The 23,190-nt window shown below is 39.3% G+C and overlaps 1 protein-coding gene across 15 annotated transcripts; it reads right to left on the bottom strand.

Moving 5' to 3' along the window:
• Positions 1 to 85: 85 nt before the first annotated feature.
• Positions 86 to 21,313, bottom strand: PACRGL (parkin coregulated like). Of its 15 annotated transcripts, XR_011464480.1 has the most exons (12): positions 21,019 to 21,156; positions 18,797 to 19,409; positions 17,884 to 17,951; positions 17,612 to 17,766; positions 16,280 to 16,347; positions 13,468 to 13,558; positions 9,843 to 9,977; positions 9,658 to 9,705; positions 9,270 to 9,377; positions 5,193 to 5,273; positions 4,517 to 4,584; positions 86 to 1,680 (listed from the first exon to the last, which is right to left on the bottom strand). XR_011464480.1 is itself a non-coding variant. In XM_070372192.1 (11 exons), exons 3-11 carry the CDS (start codon positions 17,933 to 17,935, stop codon positions 1,624 to 1,626), a joined length of 795 nt encoding a protein of 264 aa, XP_070228293.1. In that variant the 5' UTR covers positions 17,936 to 17,951; positions 18,797 to 19,409; positions 21,175 to 21,313; the 3' UTR covers positions 86 to 1,623. The 15 variants fall into 15 exon arrangements, 14 of the variants coding, with proteins under 14 accessions (XP_070228293.1, XP_070228300.1, XP_070228292.1 ...); XM_070372192.1 differs by lacking the exons at positions 4,517 to 4,584; positions 21,019 to 21,156 and adding an exon at positions 21,175 to 21,313; XM_070372199.1 differs by lacking the exons at positions 4,517 to 4,584; positions 21,019 to 21,156 and adding an exon at positions 21,175 to 21,313 and having other exon boundaries at positions 19,313 to 19,409.
• Positions 21,314 to 23,190: the final 1,877 nt, after the last annotated feature.

Here is a 23,190-nt window from a genome sequence, read left to right as displayed (position 1 = left end):
ATAACTCTACTGTCTATGTTATAGGTCTTTATTTCAATAAATTTTATAATTAGACTAAACATATGAAGTTTTTCCTATGGGATTTTCTAAACTGTAGAGATCTTGGTCTCTGGGTGGTGCTAAAGTACAAGGAAAGAGAGTCTGAGCAAGGGCAGTGGGCAGGTAGGCGTGTGACCGATGGGACCTGAGGCTGCGATGAGAGGAGACTTGAGGGATGACTGGGTGAGGTAGGGGACCAGGAAGGACGGGAGACCTGAGGGGGAAGGAGCATTTCTGCAGTTAGAACTCTTTAGAAGTTACTTAGATTTTAAATTACATCTGTGAGATTGCACCTGAAATGAGAACTATCTACACAAAGAGATCACTCACATATCTGAGGAATAAAGAAAGGGTGAACATCCTTCTGGGACAGAATGTGAAACTGTGAACATGCTCAATCGTGTCCAGCTCTTTGTGATTCCAAGACTGTTGCCTGCCAGGCTCCTCTGTCCACGGGACTCTCCAGGCAAGGATACTGAAGTGGGTAGTCATTCTCTTCTCCAGGGGATCCTCCCAACCCAGAGATCAAACCTGGGTCTCCCACATTGCAGGCGGATTCTTTACTGTCTGAGCCACCAAGGAAGCTCCTTCTGGGATGGAGCTGCTGCTCTAAACTCCATCTCTTCAGAAGGCTCAGCCAGCCTTGGACTTGGTATGGCTACTCAGGGCCCTAAGGCTCTCCTCCTGCCCAGAAGGTGGAGGGTCTTCTTGTTTTCTGTTTCTCTCCCTCTACTCCTTTCTCTGTAGAAAGATCTAGAATCAGCTTCTATTACATCAACACTCAGAACTACACTTATAAGTAATGCTTTAATAGCTTTTTCAACTAAGCTAATTGTTAAACATAAGCAAGCACAACAAAATAACTGAATACATGTACGAGTTTTAAGATTTTAATTTCTGAATATCTTCATGTATTGAATACCAGTATTTTCAGACTATGAAATAACCATATATTTACTTAAATACAATTAACACCTAAATTTAGGTAATTTTAAGAGTTATAATAAACAACCATACTTAAAAGAGAATTTACACATTAAAAATCTTTTTCTTAAAGTAGAATACTCTGGAAATAAATTTTTCCCAAACATTCTACATTATAAAATACATACTTATAAACAATATAATTAACAGTGAATTCACAAATATTTGTCCACTATTTTAAACTCCCATAGACTTGATAAATATAAAACCCAGGAAATAGCAGAATGTCTAAAAGTAAGTACACAGGTACAAACTGACTGTATAAATGTTATATACAAAAGGCACCAGAAAATACATACAAACCTATCCACTGTAAACCCAGTAACTGCTGTTCACACAAATCACAAAAAAAAGAAAAAAATTAACCCCACAAGATTGTAGTATTATGGAACATTTTTAATAGTTTTCCATTATTAACCATTCTTTCTTTTTGATGAATAACTTGTACTATGATTCGGTGGACTTGTGTATATACTCATCCAAGGCCAGTAATAATGAAGGATGGCTGTGATTTACGAAAGAATAAACCGAAGTGACTCTGAACAGGTTTTACAGATATCCATGGTCAGCATTTAACACCTGTCGTTCAGGCTCCTATCTTCAACAGCATATGGAACAATATGTCGGGATTTTAGATTTGATGATGATAAGGCTTCCCTGTCAACAGAAAAAAATTTTAGCTTTATTTGTTATCATGCAGGGTTCCCCTAATAGGTACTATGTTGACAGGAGTGTGCCTAAAATAGTGTTCAAAGCTCCAAACAAACAAACCAAATAGCATGGGAGCAGAATGATAGAAAGAGAAGTAGAACCTTTTTCCTGAGTTAAATAAAATATAGGTTGTCTCTTTTTGTGGTTTAAAAATATTTAACTAGAAAAGTAGTTAGAAACCAGACTACCAGTTTTTTAATCGATCTCTAGCCAATCACTTCCCTATCAAATCTGGGGCTCATTACTTTTCTATACCTCAGTTTCTAGCTCTTTAAAGGGGGATAACAACAAAATCCACCTCTGACAGCTGTAGGAAAGATTAAATGAATCTAATGTGTAAAATGTACTCAATAGAGTACCTATCATGCAGTAAGTTCTTACCTGCTTGATTAAGATCAGGACGTGTATTTGTAATGTACTTTCCCAAGACATACATATATATCATTTAAAAAGAAAACTGAATCAGGCTAAGAATGAACCAGTTTCAATTTAAGGCATATAGTAAACTGATTAGTTCTAAGAAAAAGCCGTCATGGCTGTCTGTAATATTTTTTTTCCCCAGAAGTTGAGTCCTCTGATCACTGTAATATACACGAGCCCTAAGAAATAAGAAACTATAATACTGAGAAGACTGTCTCATAAAGACCCATCTCCAATATTAAAAGAAAAGATATAAACATTGAAGTTTTTAGAAAAGGAAGAACATCATTAATTTCATGATTACCTAAACTCCAATACTTTGGCCACCTGATGTGAAGAGCTGACTCATTTGAAAAGACCCTGATGCTAGGAAGGAGATGGGGATGACAGAGGATGAGATGGCTGGATGGCATCACCGACTCAATGGACATGGGTTTTGGTGGACTCCGGGAGTTGGTGATGGACAGGGAGGCCTGGCGTGCTGCGGTTCATGGGGTTGCAAAGGGTCAGACACGACTGAGTGACCGAACTGAACTGAAGGCAAGTACAATAATAATTGTCATGGGACAGTCTTTGATATGTGATCAAAACTTTCTATTACAATTACATTAACTATTACTAAAATATTATATAAGACATTAGAAGGAGGGAAAAAGAACAGAAAAAGTCTGAGGGAATACACAACACTTAATAGTTTTTATAACTTGAAAATCATTTTATTCTGTATTAGCATGACTAAAATCTAATAAGATTCAGTGGCAATAAGAGAAGAACACTGCTAGCTGTCACTAGGATCCTTGAATTGGTCACCTACATCCTCTGTTGCTGCTGTTGCTAAGTCACTTCAGTCATGTCCGACTCTGTATGACCCCATAGATGGCAGCCTACCAGGCTCCCCCGTCCCTGGGATTCTCCAGGCAAGAACACTGGAATGGGTTGCCATTTCCTTCTCCAATGCATGAAAGTGAAAAGTGAAAGGGAAGTTGCTTAGTCGTCTCCGACTCTTCTCGAGCCCCCCATGGACTGCAGCCCACCAGGCTCCTCCGTCCATAGGATTTTCCAGGCAAGAATACTGGGGTGGGGTGCCATCGCCTTCTCCGAAAGTTTATCTAATACTTGCTAAATGTTAAAAATCTTTGCTTTAAAAACGTTAGCATAAAAGACAAATGGAAATTTACCTGAGAAGAAGACATTTATGTATGAGAAACAGGAGATTGTAAATGACAGACTTTTAAAGGCAGTGTTCGTCAAATACTTGCTTCAAATCAGGTGCACTGTAATTCCCCCTCCAAATCCTAGTGAGCTATTTCTAACCTGTGTGTGTGCTCAATCATGTCCAACTCTTTTTGACTCCATGGACTGTAGCCTACCAGGCTCCTCTGTCCATGGAATTTTCCAGACAAGAATACTGGAGTGGGTTGCCATTTCCACTTCCAGAGGATCTTTCTGACTCAGGGATCAAACCTGCATCTCCTATGTCTCCTGCATTGGCAGGTGGATTCTTTACCAATGAGCCACCTGGGAAGCCCATTTCTAACCTGTATTTACTCACAAACTGTCCCCTCTTCCACACATACACCCATGAAATCTAAGGTGCTGGGCTGCCCTTTTCTAGTTGCCCAGGCCCCATACCAGGCCACAGGATGTGTGAAAACCATCTGCAGAGTTTCAGATTGAAGTCTTGCTATCATTATTTAGCATCTGTTTATTTGCATTTCAGAGAGGAAGGGGCAAATTATTTGTAATTCTTAGAACAGCAAACACATTTATAAGCAAGAAGAATTCCTTTCTGTGCTGGGAAGGGATACTGGACTGACTAGGGTATGATTCTGTGCATTTTAACAAGGTGTCTGAGGGTTAACCCTCCGCCTCGACTCACACAACAAAGAAACCCATTATCTAGTAGCCCGGGGACTGACTTTCACATTATAAACTTTACCCTAGAACTTTGTCATGAAAAAAAAAAAAAATCAATTTAAAAAGTCACTGAAATTGGTCAAATTAAGTAATTTAGGCAATGCTTAAACTAAAATACCTGCCATATTAAAATTCTATCGGTCATGTAAATTTTCTTTATAATCAAGTACCTAGAGCGAAATTGAGTTCTGCAATGTTAATCCCATGCAACTCTGATTAAATGTAACATCCAAAACATGGTTGACTCACTGCATTATGGAAATATTTCCAAGACTAAAATATTTGAATACATCTTTCAAGTGACGAAAATTCAATCACCCCAGTTATTTGACAACACACAGAGAGTAATGAAATCCCCCACATCCCGGTATCTTCCTGCAAGTAGACTAGTCAGCTAAATCACTCCTCTGTGTGTGCGTACACAGGTTCAAGCGAGCACACGTACCTTCCAGACAGAACAACCCAGCCATCTGGGAACCTCATCTCAACCTTTGATTATGGACAGACTTCAAACTGTTCAGACAGAAAAGATGACAAATAAAAGGAAAAAAAAAACCGACTCTTTCTTCCTCTTAGTTCTTTTTTTTTTTTTCAAACTTCCCAATGGTAAAAGCAAAAACATCCAAAACACTTTAAATAAAAAAAAAATCTGGAGAGCTGTTCTACAAAGGAGTGCCGCACGGTAAACACAGGGAAAGTGCACAGGCCCTACCTTTATACAACCCGGGTCTGAATCCTCATGCTTAAAAACCATGTGACCTACTATTAATATACAGCACAGGGAACTACATTTTATAGTAAGCTGTAAGGGAAGAGCATCTGAAAAAAGTTTATATACATATATATATATATATATATATATATATATATGGGATATATAGCTGAATCACTGCTCTGTACACCTGAAACATGACATCGTAAATCAACTATACTTCATTTAAAAAAAACAAAAAACTGTGTGACCTAGGCAAGACAGAAACTCTGAGCTCTAAAAGAGAATAATCATATTAACTCCACATGGTTACTCGAGCCTGAAGTGAGATAACATGTTATAGGATCAATTTCATAACACGACTAAAAGTTTTGGAAACCATGGTTTATGGGGAATAAGGCTCACTTACACTTCCGCCATGCTGCTCCAGCTTCTGTAACGCGGTGGTGATTGGTTCTTTGAATTTCTTGTCCCTTAATCTTTTAGAAAGCTTGGAAAATAAGATTAAAAGAATGAAATGATTTGAAAAAGTAACACTATTCACCAGAAACATTAGTAAAAATTCACTAATCGGCTAACTAGAAATAATTCCATTGAGTCTTCACTATGTAGTAAGTATATAAACACTACTTATTTTGTTTCAGATTGCAAGGCTTCTTTTAGGAAATATCTCATCAAAACTTACATAGAATAGATGTCACCAAACCTGTTTAAAAAGATGGATTTATATTATTTGATATAGTACCAAACTTATAGAATCTGCTCCAGTATTACCATACTGTAAGTTTTCCAGAGTAAGGTTTCTAAGAAATTACACTTTTTCCCATTCTGTAATTTGTAAGACCATCTGGAGGAAAATGATGGAAAGCTAAGCCTCTAAAGCACGTGTGTTTCCTACAGTCAAAAATGGAAGAGACAACAAAGAACAGAGTATTTGCATGAATAATTCAGTAACAGTGACAGGCAGAAGAATCTGGCTAAAACCCACAAGATCACCTAAAGCCCCCAGCTATGTCCTGAAGGTCCCTGCTTGGACAAGCGGGGAGTTCTGACTGAGATGAGAGAGAGCACAGGAGTCAGAATAACAGGAGCAGAGAGGGAAACAGTGCAGTTCAGGCCCTCAACACAATTCCTTGCTGTGTTCTCCCACCAAATGTCCGCAACACTCACCCAAAAACCTGAACCTTCCAGCCAGAGCAGGACTTGCTCATGGCTCCACTTTCTGGGGATATAATTGGAGCCCAGGCAAGAATTCCTCATCACCAAACACTTAGCAAGCCCCTGTCCTAGAGCTGGTTTCTGGTTCTTCATCTTCCCAGGTCTGAAAGTGACCAGGACAATTCCTACCACTGAGCACTGAGTAACCGGTTCTTTCAGCCAGGTCATCGAAGGTTACGGAGGGTCAGAAGAGACTCCCAGTAAGATAAAAAATGTGACAAAAGCAATTCTAAAAGGGGGACAGGAAGGGCTTATCAATGTCCTGGGGATGAACAAGGAAAAGTGCCTCTTACAGATCTTAGGTTTGTTTTCTTTAGATCGTGTTACCCTTGGACAGATGACCACAGGCCGATCCACAAACCACCACCATCTCATCACATATACCCACTGAAGTACAGATTCTTGGCTCCACAAATTACTTTAGCAGACTCTCAGGACAAAGGTCCAGGTTCTACATTTCCAGCAAGATTCCTAGGTGACGTACTTATTTCTTCAAGTTTGAGGATCACTGTCCCAGGGTCAGTGAACAGTCTCTCAGAGTTGAAGCTCACAAAGGATATGACTTATTTCGCATATGAAGAAAATCAGTTGTATGTATGTTCAGTAACTGGTTTTGAAATATTTTTCCTAGAAGAGCCCTTTCTTCAAATAAATGTCTAATGTAGAAGTCTATGAGATGTGAAAGTGCAGCCTTTCTGGCTGAATGGGTGAAGTGGGGAGAGGAGAGAGGAGCGTCTAGCAACTCAGTGGTCCTCACTGTGTGTAGTTTACGGACCAGGGATGAGCCCCTACATATCCGGTTTCCAGGGCCTTCTACTCTACAGAATCCCGCGAGGGTGTGAAGGCCAGTGTGGTAGCTAGGTCTCCCCAAAGTGTTGCCACCCCAGGAAGGGAAGAGGCCCTTTCAGTCAGTCCTTGTCTTAGGAAAAGCAGAGCTCTGAGGAGGTATGTGAGTGACTAAAGATAAATGCTACAGTACCTCTAAAAGCAGTTAAGAGAATTTAACCATTGATCTGGTCTCCTCCCTCCACCATGGTGGGCAGGGCTGGGAGGCTGGTAGGAAGCTCCACTTCCAGTTAGGGGAAGGATCCTTTTCTTTACACCTCACTTCCTCTTTACCTCATGCCAGTTCTCTCAGCAGATGTCATTGCTATGTATTTCTCCCCCAAAACAAAACCAACCTCCAAAAGGGCAGGGGGCATGTGTGGTTTTGTTTAGTATCATATTCCCTGTGCCTCAAATAATACCTGACACAAAACGGGAGGGCAGAGAGCAGCAGATTTCTGTGAAACTGCTGATTGTCTCAACCAAGCAATCTAACATTGATTGATTTTATGGCCATCATCAAAATAATTTACAAACAATAACTGTTGGAGGGGATGTAGAGAAAAGGGAACCCTGTTGCACTGTTGGTGGGAATGTAAACTGATACAGCCATTATGGAGAACAGTACAGAGATTCCTTAAAAAACAGGAATAAGTCTACCATATGACCCAGCATTCCCACTACTGGGCATATACCCTGAGAAAACCACAATTCTAAATAACACCTGTACCCCAACGTTCATTGCAGCACTATTTACAACAGCCAGGACACGGAAGCAACCTAGATGTCAATCAACGGATGAACGGACAAAGAAGATGTGGTACATATATAAATAGAATACTACTTAGCCATAAGAAGGAATGAATTTGAGTCAGCTGTAGTGAGGTGGATGAACCCAGAGCCTGCCATACATTGTCAAGTAAGTCAGAAAGAAAAAAAAAACAAATATTGTATATTAATGCATATATATGGAATCTAGAAAAATGGCTCTGATGAACCTAGTAGAGAACGGACTTGTACACAAGCAGGGGAAGTGAGGATGGGACAAACTGAGAAATTAGCACTGACATATGTACACTATCATGTGCAAAATAGATAGTGGGCACTTGCTATATTACACAGGGAGCGCAGCCTGGAGCTCTGTGACGACCTAGAGCAGTGGGATGGGAGGAGAGGAGGGAGGCTCGAGAAAGAGGGGAGATACATATATATAGGTTTGGTCCTTGCCCTCCTGGATGGAAACCTCTAAACTCTTGGAAGGTCCTGCCAGGTAAGAGTGACTTTGTTTACCTGGGGCCTTGGGCCACACCAGATAGTCAGTGCTAACAATGTGATTTACAGTCAGGGACTCAGGCACCAAGTACCAGCTCAACTTCTAGAGGCTGGAGACCAAGGTCAACTAGGCAGGCAGACAGTGATGTTGTGTGACAAACGTCTAAGGAGAACCCTGGACATTCAGGCTCGAGTGAGCTTCCCACCCTGGCAATGCTCCGTGCGTCTTGTGATGCACCACTGCTGGGAAACAAGCGCTGGCCCCCCAGCTCCACCGGGAGAGAACCTGAAGCTCCACACCTTGTCTCTTCTGGGCCTGCTCTACGCAGCGCCTCCCTTGGATGATTTCAGCCTGTATCCTTTCACTGTAATAAACTGCAACACTGAGTACCAGCTTCTCTAAGTTCCATGAGTCATTTCAGCAAACCTAAGGGTGGTTCTGGGGACCTCCTGAACTGCAAAGTGCCCCAGTTTAGGTTGTGGCAGGGTTAAACTACTCACAACAGGAAAATGTCTCAACCTGAATCCTAGAGACTCACTAAAAAAATTACAATGTACAACAAAGAAAAAAGATGAATAACACAGCTCTGCTGCTACTGCTGCTGCTAAGTCGCTTCAATCGTGCCCAACTCTGTGCGACCCCATAGACGCAGCCCACCAGGCTCCGCCATCCCTGGGATTCTCCAGGCAAGAACACTGGAGTGGGTTGCCATTTCCTTCTCCAATGCATGAAAGTGAAAAGTGAAAGCTAAGTCGCTCAGTTGTGTCTGACCCTCAGAGACCCCATGGACTGCAGCCTTCCAGGCTCCTCCGTCCATGGGAAGAATACTTATAAGCTCTGCTTAGAATTCATAGATAATCCACATGGGCATGAAGACCTCACACTGTTCATTAATTTTTGTCCATTCAATTCTGTTTACTTTTATCACAACTCTAAATTTGCTCATGCAGATGCTTTCCATTAAAAAAACAAACAAACAAAAACTGAAGAGACTATATCGCCCATTAATGTAAAAATGTTTAAGAACAACTAGGTCTGATGTTCATACTTTCTGGTTACGATGATGAAGTTTTTTTCAAGGTTTTGAATCATTTTAATGATTAGTTTGAAGCCATTACATCAGAAAACGATACACATACACAAGCCCTCTCCAATCTTTCCAGCACTTACACTGGTAAGCAGATGTTTCAGGTGGTCGTTTAGAGCAGGACCAACGACGACACTTAGCTGTACCAGAGCATTCAATCCTCTTTCAAACACTTCATCATCCACGTGGACCTGGGGAGGGTTGGGTGGTTCACGGTGCACAGGCAGGGAGGGAAAGGGGAAAAGGATGGATAAGGAGAAAGGGTAAGCAGGTGGAGAAAAAGTGAACATTCAATATTAGAAAATGACCAAACAAACCCAGGATTTAAAAAATAATCTTTAGTACAGGACATCTAGAAGCAAAAATTAAATTTGGGTTGATGGAAACATTAAATAAAATACATTGTAGCCTACAGAAAGACTGACTTCAGGTTCATTATTTTCTCTAACTACTCAAGATGTCCCTCTTTACCTTTAGTACATCTTCTAAAGGTATCTTCCAGTAAGGAATCATCTGGCCCTGAAAAACAGTGGCCGAATTCTGCACACACATTGAAATCACAGGTAAAGAACAAATTTGCATAATATTTGAAAGAAAAAAAAGATGTAAAATATTCTAAATATACTGCAGAAAGTCTAAAGGAATAAAGGACATACCAGAGCTGCCTTCAGCACAGGAATCAGTCTAGGAAGCAAAGGCACAGCTTTCTCAGGAGCGCCTGTGACCAAAAGTAATTCTCTAAAACCCTCCTTTGACACAAAGGTGTACGGATGTTTAGTCTCTCTCAGACCCTGCCAAAACAAACAAACAAACAGACACAAATGAGATTTACTACCCATTTTAGTGATGATAATAGAAAAAAATGCAATCCTTACTCATGTAAGTGAAATCTAGTTTCAGTATTATTTTCCTATTTGAAATATAATTTTAATAATTACAATTTCAATTAAACTAAGAAATTGTGGAACACGGGATATGCATGAGACAAAAAGGATCTTTAACCAAGAAGGAAAGGAAAAAGAGTAATAAGAAAAAATAAAAGGAACAGGGAAAAGCAAAGGAGAAGCTAGGAAAAATAAATGAAAAAACGAGAAAAAAAGAGGAAGGAGGATGAAAGAGAGGAAAGGTAAATAAAAAGAAAGAGAAGAAAAAAACTCACTATGATACCAAAAACATGTTGCTTATACTCCTAAACACTGCCAGAAATCCCAACAAATTAATCTAAAATCTATGTTACTAAATCCCACTTTATAAGCGCAAAATTGTTGGACCCCCTACCTTAAAGATGACTTTACAACTGTTTAATGAGCCTCTAAAATATTATATCTCCTTCACATTTAAATACTAAGATACTTAGAGGACAAATCTTATACTATGTTTAAAATGCATTGTAAGATTTCAAATGCCATCTTTAACATCAGAAAGTCAAACAAAAATATGGGGAGAAAAAAAAAAAAACCTGTGTAAATCATTTCTCACCAAAGCCTTTCACCCTAAATGCACTAGGAACAATTACATGCACTCTTTTTAATTATTACTTTGAGTCACGATAAAATAGCCATCTTTTTTGAAAAGATAAAACAAAGAAAGTAATAGCAATACTCCCTCAGTTTGACTAATTATTATCTGGAATTAAGTATAACCAGCTGCAGGGTCATGCCTAAAAATACTAATTTTCAACCAATTTGTCCTTGTGATCAAACCATCTGCTTCCAGGGGAATTCCCTGGCAGTCCAGTGGTTAGGACTCCATGCTTCCACTGTTTAGTCCACTGTAAGGGACAAATGTTTGATCCCTGATTAGGAAATTAATCCTTCATGCCTGCATGCCGTGCAGCAAAAAAAAAAAAAAATCCCCAAACAAAACTATCTGCTTCTAAATGGTGATGAAACACTTCTTTTCCTACATGCCGTCATGCTTTTGAAAACTATGCTGCCAAGCACACTGGCACCACAGAACACAGGTTCTATTGTCTTCAGAGCACCCCATCCTGTTCATTTTAGAGATGAGGAACCCTAGGTCAAGGTGAAATGGACTCAATAGTAGTGGTTCTGTCACTGCTTCCCCATTATTACATGAGGAGAGGGGAAAGAGAAAAGTTTACACAGGACAGAAATAAAAACAGTGGTGTTTGGAAAAAGATGCTTACTCCTTGGAAGAAAAGTTATGACCAACCTAGATAGCATATTCAAAAGCAGAGACATTACTTTGCCAACAAAGGTCCGTCTAGTCAAGGCTATGGTTTTTCCTGTGGTCATGTATGGATGTGAGAGTTGGACTGTGAAGAAAGCTGAGCGCAGAAGAATGGATGGTTTTGAACTGTGGTGTTGGAGAAGACTCTTGAGAGTCCCTTGGACTGCAAGGAGATCCAACCAGTCCATTCTGAAGGAGATCAGCCCTGGGATTTCTTTGGAAAGAATGATGCTAAAGCTGAAACTCCAGTACTTTGGCCACCTCTTGTGAAGAGTTGACTCATTGGAAAAGACTCTGATGCTGGGAGGGATTGGGGGCAGGAGGAGAAGGGGACGACAGAGGATGAGATGGCTGGATGGCATCACTGACTCGATGGACATGAGTTTGAGTGAACTCTGGGAGTTGGTGATAGACAGGGAGGCCTGGCGTGCTGTGATTCATGGGGTTGCAAAGAGTCGGACACGACTAAGTGACTGAACTGAACTAAACTGAAACTAAACTCAGAGTTCCTTTGAGGATTCCTCAAGTCAAAGCACTGCCCCTGTCTTATGATTAGCTAGAGTATGTTTTCAAAGGTATCACTATAGTTTTGATTCATCTAAAAAATTGTGTGCTACCATATATAAAAAGTTTAAGGCTCAAAAAAGAACTAATGAAATATGAACATCTTTAGTTTGTAACACAAAGTTTAAAAGAGACTGATTAAAATTTAATTTCAAAATAGGCTATCCATAAAAATATACTACTTCTTACACCAAAACACATTCTGCAGGCTGAGGTACAAATTAAAAAAAGCTAAGACCTAAGATAACTTGGTAGTCTTCATTAGTAATTGATGTCTGCGTGCTAAGCTGCTTCAGTCATGTCTGACTCTCTGTGACACTATGGACTGTAGCCAGCCAGGCTCCTCTGTCCATGGGATTTAGCAGGCAAGAATACTGGAGTGGGTTGCCATTTCCTTCTCCAAGGGATCTTCCCAACCCAGGACTGGACTCACATCTCTTACATCTCTAGCATTTGCAGGCAGGTTCTTTACCACTAGCACCATGTGGGAAGCCCCAGTAGTAACTAAGATGTCCATTTAAAAGAGTAAATAAACTGGGAAAACTAAAGGAGGAATTAGAAATTCTAGGCATTCACTATAATTAAGATATCTCAATCAGCACAACTGTCTACTTTTTCAGCTCTGCTGACATCTGGCACATCCCACAAGTTTTACAGGAAAAGCAAATGTTTCTTTGAGTGAAGAAAAAAAAATCTGAATTTTTTCAGTGTCATATCTTTTGGATTCCTGACTACTGTATGACTTATCCCAGAGGCACTGCCAATTCAGATTAATACCATCAAGGACCTAATGTAAGGACTTGCTTTTTAACAGCAACAAGAAAAATGATCCTGAAGACTTAAAGAAGATGAGTTAAGGTTAAGTACAACTGGTTAATTCATTTCTCAACTTCTGTCTCTAATTCTACACATTTATAAATAATAACATTCACAAAAGATATCTCTGACTCACTTCAGGCTAATACTCTGCCAACTTTGTTCCTGACACAAATGTTAATATAAAGGAATATATGAGAAGTTTTTCTGAAATCCTTTACAAAAACCATCTCTATGATATTTTACTTAAAATGCACAAGAAGGCAAAAGCCCTGAAAATTACCCAAAAGAGCGTTTAGGGAGTTGATATCAGTTCCCTAAGAAACATATCATATTAAAGGTGACTTAATAAAGGTTCTATAAGGAAAGACCAAACAGGCACTGTTAACTGATTCTAGTATGAGTTTAAATGATGATATCCTCCCGATTGGACTAGTTCAATATGATTCCCAGCACTTTAAATTAAGTATGAATACTTTATCTACTTATCTACAAATCCCTGTGCAGATTAATTTCATGTTTATAAAGCTGATTAATCAGTTTCTAAGAAACATACACCATTCATAATTAGTTCCTAAGGAAGTGTGGTGTTTTAATATTTGTTCCTTGGCTTTTATTTCAAAAGTAAAGAATGAGATTTACTGATGAGTTACAAAAATAACATTTAATGCAATTAGAAAAAATACTCAGGAAAGATAGAGTATTTACCTCGGCTAAAGTAATAAGAAGAGGATCGAATGGAAGCTTTTCCGGAGGACATTCCCACTGTAACCTGTGTTTTACTGAACCATGGACCAACCTAAAACATAAAAGTCAGTGAATGTGATAAGAACAAGAGACTTATATACTAAACAGTGATTAATCATGATATACTCTTTCTTCAACATAACCATATTAGAATTATTTTGTAACATGTAGGAACTTCATGACTGTAAAAGATATTACAAAGGCACCTTATAGAGCAATAACTGCATATCTTCAATCCTACAAATTCCTACCCTTTTAACAAAATTGTTTGATGACTAAACTACACATCTCCACATTTGTTAAGCCTACAGTTTTAGAGTGCTATTTGCATCTTAATGCAAATGTTATATTTCATATGGTTCAGTCATAACTATAACAAAGTAGGTAAACCATAGACAAAACAATAGCAAACCTATCACAAAATAAGCAAACAAATGTGATAATTAGGAATAATTTTTTTTCATAAGCAATATTAATTTTCAGGTATCATTTGTGCATGCTAAGTCACTTCAGTTGTTTCCAACTCTGCGACCCTAGGAACTGTAGCCCGCCAGGTTCCTCCATCCATGGAATTCTCCAGGCAAGAATACTGGAGTGAATGTTCACTGCAGCACTATTTACAATAGCCAGGACATGGAAGCAACCTAGATGTCCATTGGCAGACAAATGGATAAGAAAGTTGTGGTATGTATACACAATGGAATATTACTCAGCTATTAAAAAAGAATGCACTTGAGTCAGTGCTAATGAGGTGGATGAAACTGGAGCCTATTATATAAAGTGAAGTAAGTTAGAAAGAAAAACAGCAATACAGTATATTAACGCATATATATGGAATTTAGAAAGACGATAACAATGACCCTATATACAAGACAGCAAAAGAGACACAGATATAAAGAATAGACTTTTGGACTCTGTGGGAGAAGGCAAGGGTGGGATGATTTGAGAAAATAGCACTGAAACATGTATATGACCATATGTGAAATAGATGACCAGTCCAAGTTTGACGCATGAAACAGGGCACTCAAAGCCGGTGCACTGGGACGACCCAGAGGGATGGGATGGGGAGGGAGGTGGGGGGGGGCAGTTCAGGACAGGGGGACACATGTACACCCGTGGCTGATTCATATCAGTGTATGGCAAAAACTACCACAATACTGTAATTAGCTTCCAATTAAAATAATTAATTAAAAAAAAAGAATACTGGAGTAGGTTGCCAAGCCCTGCTCCAGGGGCCCGGCCCAGAGACTGAACTGGCGTCTCGTACATCTGCACTAGCAGGTGAGTTCTTTACAACTAATGACACGTGGGAAGCTCATATATCATTTAACCTAAACAGAAATAATCTAAAGGAAAGCCAGGTTTTATCCCTGTTAAAGAGAGGAAAACTAAGGCCAGGAATATGCAATGGCCCATGCAGGGTGAAAAAGTGATTCAGTTCAGTTCAGTTGCTCAGTCGTGTCCGACTCTTTGTGATCCCATGAATCACCAGGCCTCCCTGTCCATCACCAACTCCCAGAGTTCACTCAGACTCACGTCCATCGAGTCGGTGATGCCATCCAGCCATCTCACCCTCTGTCATCCCCTCTTCCCCCTGCCCCAATCCCTCCCAACATCAGTCTTTTTCCAATGAGTCAGCCCCTTGAATTAAAGTTTCTGCTGTTGCTGCCTTTTTTTTTTTTAATATTTTTGTCTTTAGTGAAGCAGAACTTGAAATATAAATGGACACTGCTAATACAGTGTAAAATTTGGTAAGTTTTGATGTATGAGTACATCCATGGAAACATCACCACACTCATGGCAGAGAATTTATTCATTACACTCAACTGTTATTTCCCGCTCCTTCTGTAATGTTCTCAACTTGGCATCTTCTAAAGAATACTAAAGTGTTATTTTCATAATTCCAAGAAGCCTCGGCAGCACTGTTTTTACATTTTTAGCAATAATAAATTCTCAGAGTGGGGAGAAGGTATAAGACCTTTAAAATAGTTTCAGTTCAGAATGTAAATACAAAATAGTAACAATAACAAATTAAAAAATGCCTCCTGAGCTTACTTTTCACTCCTAGCCCTCCAAATCTGAAAATACCATTAAAAACTACATTTCTTTAAATTTCAAACACCAAAAAGAATGCTATGATTATTTCTTTCCACAATGAAAATAAAATGTTCTATCATCTACAACGGGCTAAAACTGGATATACTTAGAAGAAATTAATGTTTCTCAATAGTGAACTCTTAAAAAGATAGCCCTCTATTAGTAACCTGCATTGCTTTCTTTAAAATAGCTTGACGTCTACCCAGAAATACAAAAATTACATCAAAAGAAAACGAAAACAGCTATACTACTCATTAAGAAATATAAGTTCAAATAAAATTTGAAATATCTGATTTCTGAAATATAATTAAAAAATAACAAAACAATTTCATTGAATTGTCAACTTCCAGTTCAGACAAAAGAGGATTATTTACCTGAAATTTTCCCAAGCCTATGAATGCTTAAACTGTTTTAGAAACTGTTTCAGTCAATTTCTTCAATTATCTGGTGGTTTACTATAGATTTATCAGTAATTCTCTTTTGGAATTAAAATTATTTTTTTCAACAGTGTCCCAGGATCTATATCAATCCAAAAGACAAAGTATGAAGAAAAAATTCACCTTTATTTCAACCTCCCTAGTAAATAAAACTTTCAATACATTTAAAATGAGAACTGTATTGATTTTACTCAATTATTTTGAATAATATGGTCAGTTATAACTCGTATTGATCTTACCTGCAAGGAATACCTCCCTTAGAGTAAATAGCTGCAAAGGCAGAAGGGGCTCGTGACTGTTCACCAAACTAAAATTAAAAAAAAAAAAAAAGACAAGAATACAATAATTATTACTATCATCTCCACTTAGTGATACCTAATCAATTTCAATCCTGTTGAGGTCTGAGGCAAACAGACACCCTGACTTTCAAGCCCACCAAGCTTGTATCAAGTGTATCACTCTACTCAGAAAAATGATCAATCCTCTCCACATTTTGTATTTCCTTTAACCCTTGTTTCAGAGGCTTGGAGGTAGCTGAAACCACATATAAAATAAACATACCATGATAAATATTTTTAAATCTAAATATTATAAACAAATACAATAAAGATAATATATCTTTCCACCCCTCCTCCACTGTGACCTTTCAAATTGAAAGCTAAATGGAGAAAAGGTGTACAGGCAAAGTAGATTCCTGCATATCACGTATGTCCTACTTGTCCTCCATTCAAATACGTACAGTCTGGATGGTCAAAGAACCTAAAATTTCTTGATGCTGCAAATGACAGAAAGAAGCAAAGAAACACAGAAGCTTAAACTATTTTCCATTTTTCTTTTATAAAGTCAGACAATCTCCTCTTGCCTTTGGATAGTTCATTGTATCCTTGCTGAAGTATCTGCTGGATTCTACCTGCCATCGAAGACTGTGTCTCAACCACTCTCATAATCCCCTTTAAAGGCTGAAACCATCATCATCTATGTAAGGCTGGACCAGACACCGTCTGGTGTTGGAGCACAAGTGTGTTTACTTTGTGGACAAACTGACCTAGAAACTTACAATTATGTACTTTTATGTATATAAACCTTACATTTGTTAAATGTGATTAATCTGCTTTGAGAAAGCAAAAGAAAGCTAGTGTTGTAGTTAGGAATTCTGGTGGAGCTAATTTGCAGGTCATAAAGAAATGGTCAGAGGTCTTTATGCAACTATGAAAGCACGTAATTCATCCTAGGCAACGGAATTACAAGGTTATTCATTGATATTGGGAAGTATAATAATTACAGTAAATTTTTAAAAAAAGAAAGTTGATATGCAATGTATTTTACACTCCACATTACTCATCCATGAATGTGATATGACATACCAAAGCCGACTGATTTCTAGTTTACACCTTCTCATTCCCACACTCATATTCTTACCTCCATTCTTCATCATGATTACCATATGCCTTCCTTCACAACTAGTTTAAAACTAACAAAAGAAACGGGACACCATTCAGAATGGCTCAACAGTATATAAAAGTCTAATACTTTGGAAAACCTACTGAGTCAGGAATCTCTTTTGTACCTACCGGGTTAATTGTTTTAGGGTTCAGTTTATCACTTGGTCGAGGATGAAGTTTTCTTGCAGATTCTGGAGAACTGGTTGATGATGAAGATTTGCTTTGTTGAACTGTGGTCCCATGTTTTACTTGGGCACTTGATGATGTCCTTTGATCACAGTTATCTGAAAAAAACAGAACATCAACAAAAAAGAAGTGAAAGCACACCCTGCATTCATCTGTACAAAACAGTATGTCATTAACAAAATACACCTCTTCATTTAAAAAGCAACATTTAGTACCTGTCAGTCTGTTTCTCATCTGTACGCCCCTATGGCACTCTGATTTCTGCATTGCTTCTCCTTTACTCCTGCAGTTACATGAAACTTGATTTCAACATTGTTTCTGGGGAGGAGGATTCATTAACAATATAAAGACCAAACCTAACAGAGTAGGAAATACAGTAAAAGTCCCACAGAAAAGGTATGATATGGAGCAAAATGCCTAAAAAGCCAGTCAGAAAATACGAAAATTATCAACTTTAATAATACCAATAACAGTAAATTAAAAACCATCTGTCACTCCAATGAAAATTTTTTTAAAAATATCTGTAAGCAAAATGTATAAAAATATGCATTTTTACATCCAAATAGTCCAAATACACTTTTAGAAGCTCAATTGTAATCCTCTGGCCACATACAGAAAATATAGACTAGATTTCTGGGAAAAGTGGTTGGCACATCCCCTATTGTCTCCACTTTCTCTGGCCTCTGTATTTCCAGAGTTCCCAGTGTTCACATCTGCATATCAAGTCCTACATTTCCAGTGACGTAATGAACTCTATTAAATAGACCCCTTAAACTTAACATCACCCAAACTGAGGTTTTCACACTGAAGTTATGAACTGCCTGTCAGTTCACAGCCCCACCAGTTTTCTGATCTCTCAGGCTGAAAAATTAGGATCTCTAATGTCTCCTTTTCTTCCATTTCCCACACGCAACCCTACAGATATGATCAATGTGACATGATGAAGTAGAAGGAGCTCTGGGCTCAGATTTGGGACTGCCTCTCCTCTTTACTAATCACAGGTTTATGAACTGAAGCAGGTTGTTTAATCTTCCTAAGCCTTGACTTCTTGAGATTTGAAAATGGGGGAGATACTAATCCTATCAAAGCTGTTACTGAAGGTTAAAGAAGATGACATGTCAAGCTTACCCAGTGAATGGTTCACTTCCGCCTCTCCCGTAATTCCCACTTTGCTAACAGGTCTCTAATTCATAGCCCTTGTTTTCCTGCTGAATCAAATTATTTTCAAAGAATCTTCCACCACACACCCAGACTTATACACTCAACTGCCCGCTGGTATTTCTAGGTCTAGCTCCAATTCCAAGTTCCACGCAGGCTTTCCTGATCATCAGTTTCTCAAATGCACGTTTCCACAGCACTTGGATTTCTGCCTTGCTTTCTTATTTCCCCTTGATTACTCCATTTCCCCATTTACAAGACACTCCAAATACTCTTCCGTTAGAGTACTTCCCCTTTTAAGTCTTTAATATAGTCATTTTTCTATAAGATCTTCTTTTAAGGCCACATAGATGTAGTCTTCTACTCGTAAATGACAGCTTTTCAAATATTTGGGGACACAAATCACAACTCTTTAGTTCTCTCTTCTTCAATATAAACAATGATGCCTTCTTAAATGAGTAATAACATGAGATTATTTTAATTTACTTGACAAATTAAAAGTCTTCACAAGGAGGGCAAAGTTCCATGTAGTACCATTCAGCCTCCAAATATTTTAAATACCACGTGACCAGATCAAAGTACCCTGCAAAGATAAACTAAATGTAAGATTATTTCTGTAACAGAGTAATTTTAAATTTCAACTTTCTTAATTTGATATGCTGACCTAATTTTCTCAGCCTAGTACCAGCAGATGAGTTACTTCCCAATATCACAGTTCACATTCATCCCCAAGGCATTTTCTAAAAATATGGTAATTATTAGCTCATTAAATTTGTTAGATCCTATCCTAAGCTAACACAGACTTTAATTATGACCTATTTAAAGTGCAACCTAATACTGCCAATTCAGTGATTATTCAACAAGTTGGAATGACACAATTTCTATGTTCCTTTATGTCAAACAGCTGTTTCTATAAGGTACTAACTGGAAAGTGCTATATTAGATTTTGAATAAGTTCAAAGGCTACTGAAACTCTTCATTTGAAAAACATGTTAGAATATGGAGCTTCCAAAGGTTTTAAGTATACAGGACAGTTTTTATGTGTGATACAATTATGCAATTTTCAGCAACAAAACCAAAACATACACACACACACAATGATGCAAACATTTCCCTGTCCACTTCCAAAACACCTGTGTTAGAGCTTCTTTCCAAAACAGTTTTTCAGTTACTGTTAAAAATATCACCCTTTACCTTACAGACAAATGGCATGTACTCAATTTTTAAAAGATAATATCCACCTGGGAGCATACCACTGACAACAAATCCAGAGCATGAATTGTTTGTAAAAGGAAAAAAAGGTTCATTCATCTTACACTAGCTTTTTCATTAAATAACGTGTGAGGGTGGTGTAAAGGGTTAATGGTGGGAAGAAGTGAAAAAGTAACTCTTTTGTGTTATAAATATTACAAAGAATACCCTTCAATCTTTTACAAAACAATATATTCTAAGTAGACACTAGAATCTATTAATCCATTTAACCCCAACACCTAAACTATGTCACAATATCAAGAAAGCAAACAAACTAAGCAAGGCCCCACTGTGGACCCCTCATTTTTCACCTTACTTTCCTTAGATGCTGCGGGTCATCATCTACAAGGGGTTACAGGCATCTGGGTCTATGCTAGGAAAGAGTACTTTTCTTTCATTGTTTTGACCAGCTCAATATACCTTCTTTCTTTTTCCACATACCTATTCTTCCCGCACTTGCCTTTGAGACCACTGCACTAAACTACCTGCTAAATTCTCAGAGACAGAGGTCACTTTTTTTCCTACTCTCTAATCTGGTGTTTGGAAGGTCCCAAAAGTGTTAACAGGAGCCCCACAAAATGAGGTGAGCTCCATCTCTAAAGCTCCTTCAAATTTCAAAGAACAGCGACACAGCCCAGTATTCACCTATCCCAACCCTTTTCACCGTAAAGAAAATCCAAAGGGCCAGTATTAAGGGTCTTCCTATTTGTTTTCCATTTGCCTAGCCTCTTCGCCTCTAACACCACACATTTCCCAATACCTAAGACCAGTCCAGGGCCGGCATGTTGTGAAAGTTAGAAAATGAGGACATGGAGAGGAAAAAATGGAGAAAAACAAAAGTTGTGTTTTGCTTTTTTTTTTTTTTCTTTTTTAAAGAAGGTCAGATAAGAGTGGGTAAAGGTGCCAGTTTCAAATAAGGCAACTCTCAACCAAAGCCAGACCAGGAAGGGTACGCTCATGGCGTTCAGCATCTCCAGGCTCCTTAGCAACGTGGTCCCGTGGCCATAGCAACTGATCAGACAGGAAGCCGCCTCCGCCGAGAGAATGAGGGTGGCACAGCGGATCCCCGCACATGTACAGCTCACCGCTCTAGGGACCTGTTCCTACCGCTCCTCTCTCCCACCGCGATCTGCACACCAGCCAACCAGCACCCGTTGGGCCACTAGCCGCCCGTCCCGTCGCCGGCCGCTGGGGACCGGGAAAAATCAGGTTTCGCAGGGTTCCCGGATCTTGCGGCGCCGCGCAGTGACGTAGCACGCACCCTGCGTCCTCAAGCCAATAGCATGGAGGTCGCCGAGTTGTGCCGGGCAGGAATGGTTGCCCTGGCAACGAGGCGCCCAGTATTGAAAGGGCAGCTGGCGAACTTGGCTCTCAGTCTCCAATGACAAAGGGGTACCAGGAGCAGAGTGTTTTCGGAATGATAGAGTCAAGGAGCCAGAGAAGGCGATGGCACCCCACTCCAATACTCTTGCCTGAAAACTCCCATGGACGGAGGAGCCTGGTGGGATGCAGTCCGTGGGGTCGCCAGGATTCGGACACGACCGAGCGACTTCACTTTCACTTTTCACTTATTGGAGAAGGAAATGGCGACCCACTCCAGTGTTCTTGCCTGGAGAATCCCAGGGACGGGGGAGCCTGGTGCGCTGCCGTCTATGGGGTCGCACAGAGTCGGACACTACTGAAGCGACTTAGCAGCAGCAGCAGCAGCAGAGTCAAGGAGCAAAGGAGAATACAGGTTCCTTGTACTACCTGCGCCGCAGCCTTACCCTAGTCTATGTATTTAACTCGTACGTTTCTCCCACACACTTAGCTTTATGGTCTCCGTGTATCTTTGCCCTAAATCCTCTAATAGCCGAGGACCCTGAACTCTCGCCCCAGTGTGTTCTACCGCTAAGGCCAGGGCCATCTGCCAGCCCAGCTGTGGAATTTCCTTTCCTGTCATATTTTACTAATTCATATGCTGTTGCAGTCAACTGTAGTGCAGGAGTCGTAGGAGACGCGGGTTCAATCCCTGGGTCCCGAAGATCCCCTGGAGTGGGAAATGGCAACCCACTCCAGTATTCTTGCCTGAAGAATCTCATGGACAGAGGAGCCTGGTGGCCTCCATAGGGTCGCAAAGAGTTGGACGCGACTGAAGCGACTTAGCACATGATACATCCACACTTTAATTTTAAAATAAGTGTGTTTGTGTACCCCCAGATTATTTCAATAAAATGAATACTGCAGGAAAATGCGTATCCCCTGGCAACTACAACAAAAGCATTTGGCGTCATAGTAAAAATCCCAAACCCTTTCAGCCCTGTCTATTGTGTACCTTTCTAGCGTCCTCTTTTTTTTTTTTTTTTTTGTCAACCCATGGCCTTAACTTTTTGCTCAGGTAATATCTGACTATACAGTTGACATTGTTTGGACACTGCAGGAAGTGTTATCTTTCCTCACCCCTGATACACCATGCTTGTTCTCTTAATGGCTGCCCCAGAAGCATTTTCACTAGACTCTGAGTTTCTTCAGGACCAGACTGTGCCTTTTTTCATTCTGTTTCTCCATTTCTAGGGCATTACAATGGTGCCTCAGGAAATACTCTTTAAATAAATGCACTGAACGAATGAATTCTATGCATATCTAATCTCTCTAATATTCTGCAAAACTTGCATGCAAGTCTATCTTCACTTTTAAAATTCATTATATTGATTTCCTATGGTCTCCACCAGACTGAAATTATTTCCATCACTTTCCTATCCCCAATATCTAACCCAATGCATATTTAAGTAATTTTTTAAGAAAAAAGAAAAGAAAATCCTATTCCTTAGCTATTTTCACCTTATCATCTCTCTTCTCTAGCTTCTTAAAGATTTACTATATCACCGCCCCTTTCTTCACTCCTGGCATCTTCAGTGGCAGCCTTGGCAGCACCCAGCTCATGATATTTTAGCCTCTTTGCCTGGAGTGTAAGAAAGTTGTACAAATATAGAAAAATGTAAATGGATACCTAACAAGTACACACTGTATGTAGAACATACCATTAGATGTTGGGAAATCAATGCAAAATATAAAAGGAAAGTTAATTGATTATGAATTGCTGATTTTAGAATAAGTTCATGTAACTCCCTTTT

Source organism: Bos mutus, chromosome 6 (genome assembly GCF_027580195.1).
Source record: "Bos mutus isolate GX-2022 chromosome 6, NWIPB_WYAK_1.1, whole genome shotgun sequence".
Taxonomy (NCBI): Eukaryota; Metazoa; Chordata; class Mammalia; order Artiodactyla; family Bovidae; genus Bos; species Bos mutus.
This window is presented reverse-complemented; position numbering and strand designations above follow the sequence as displayed.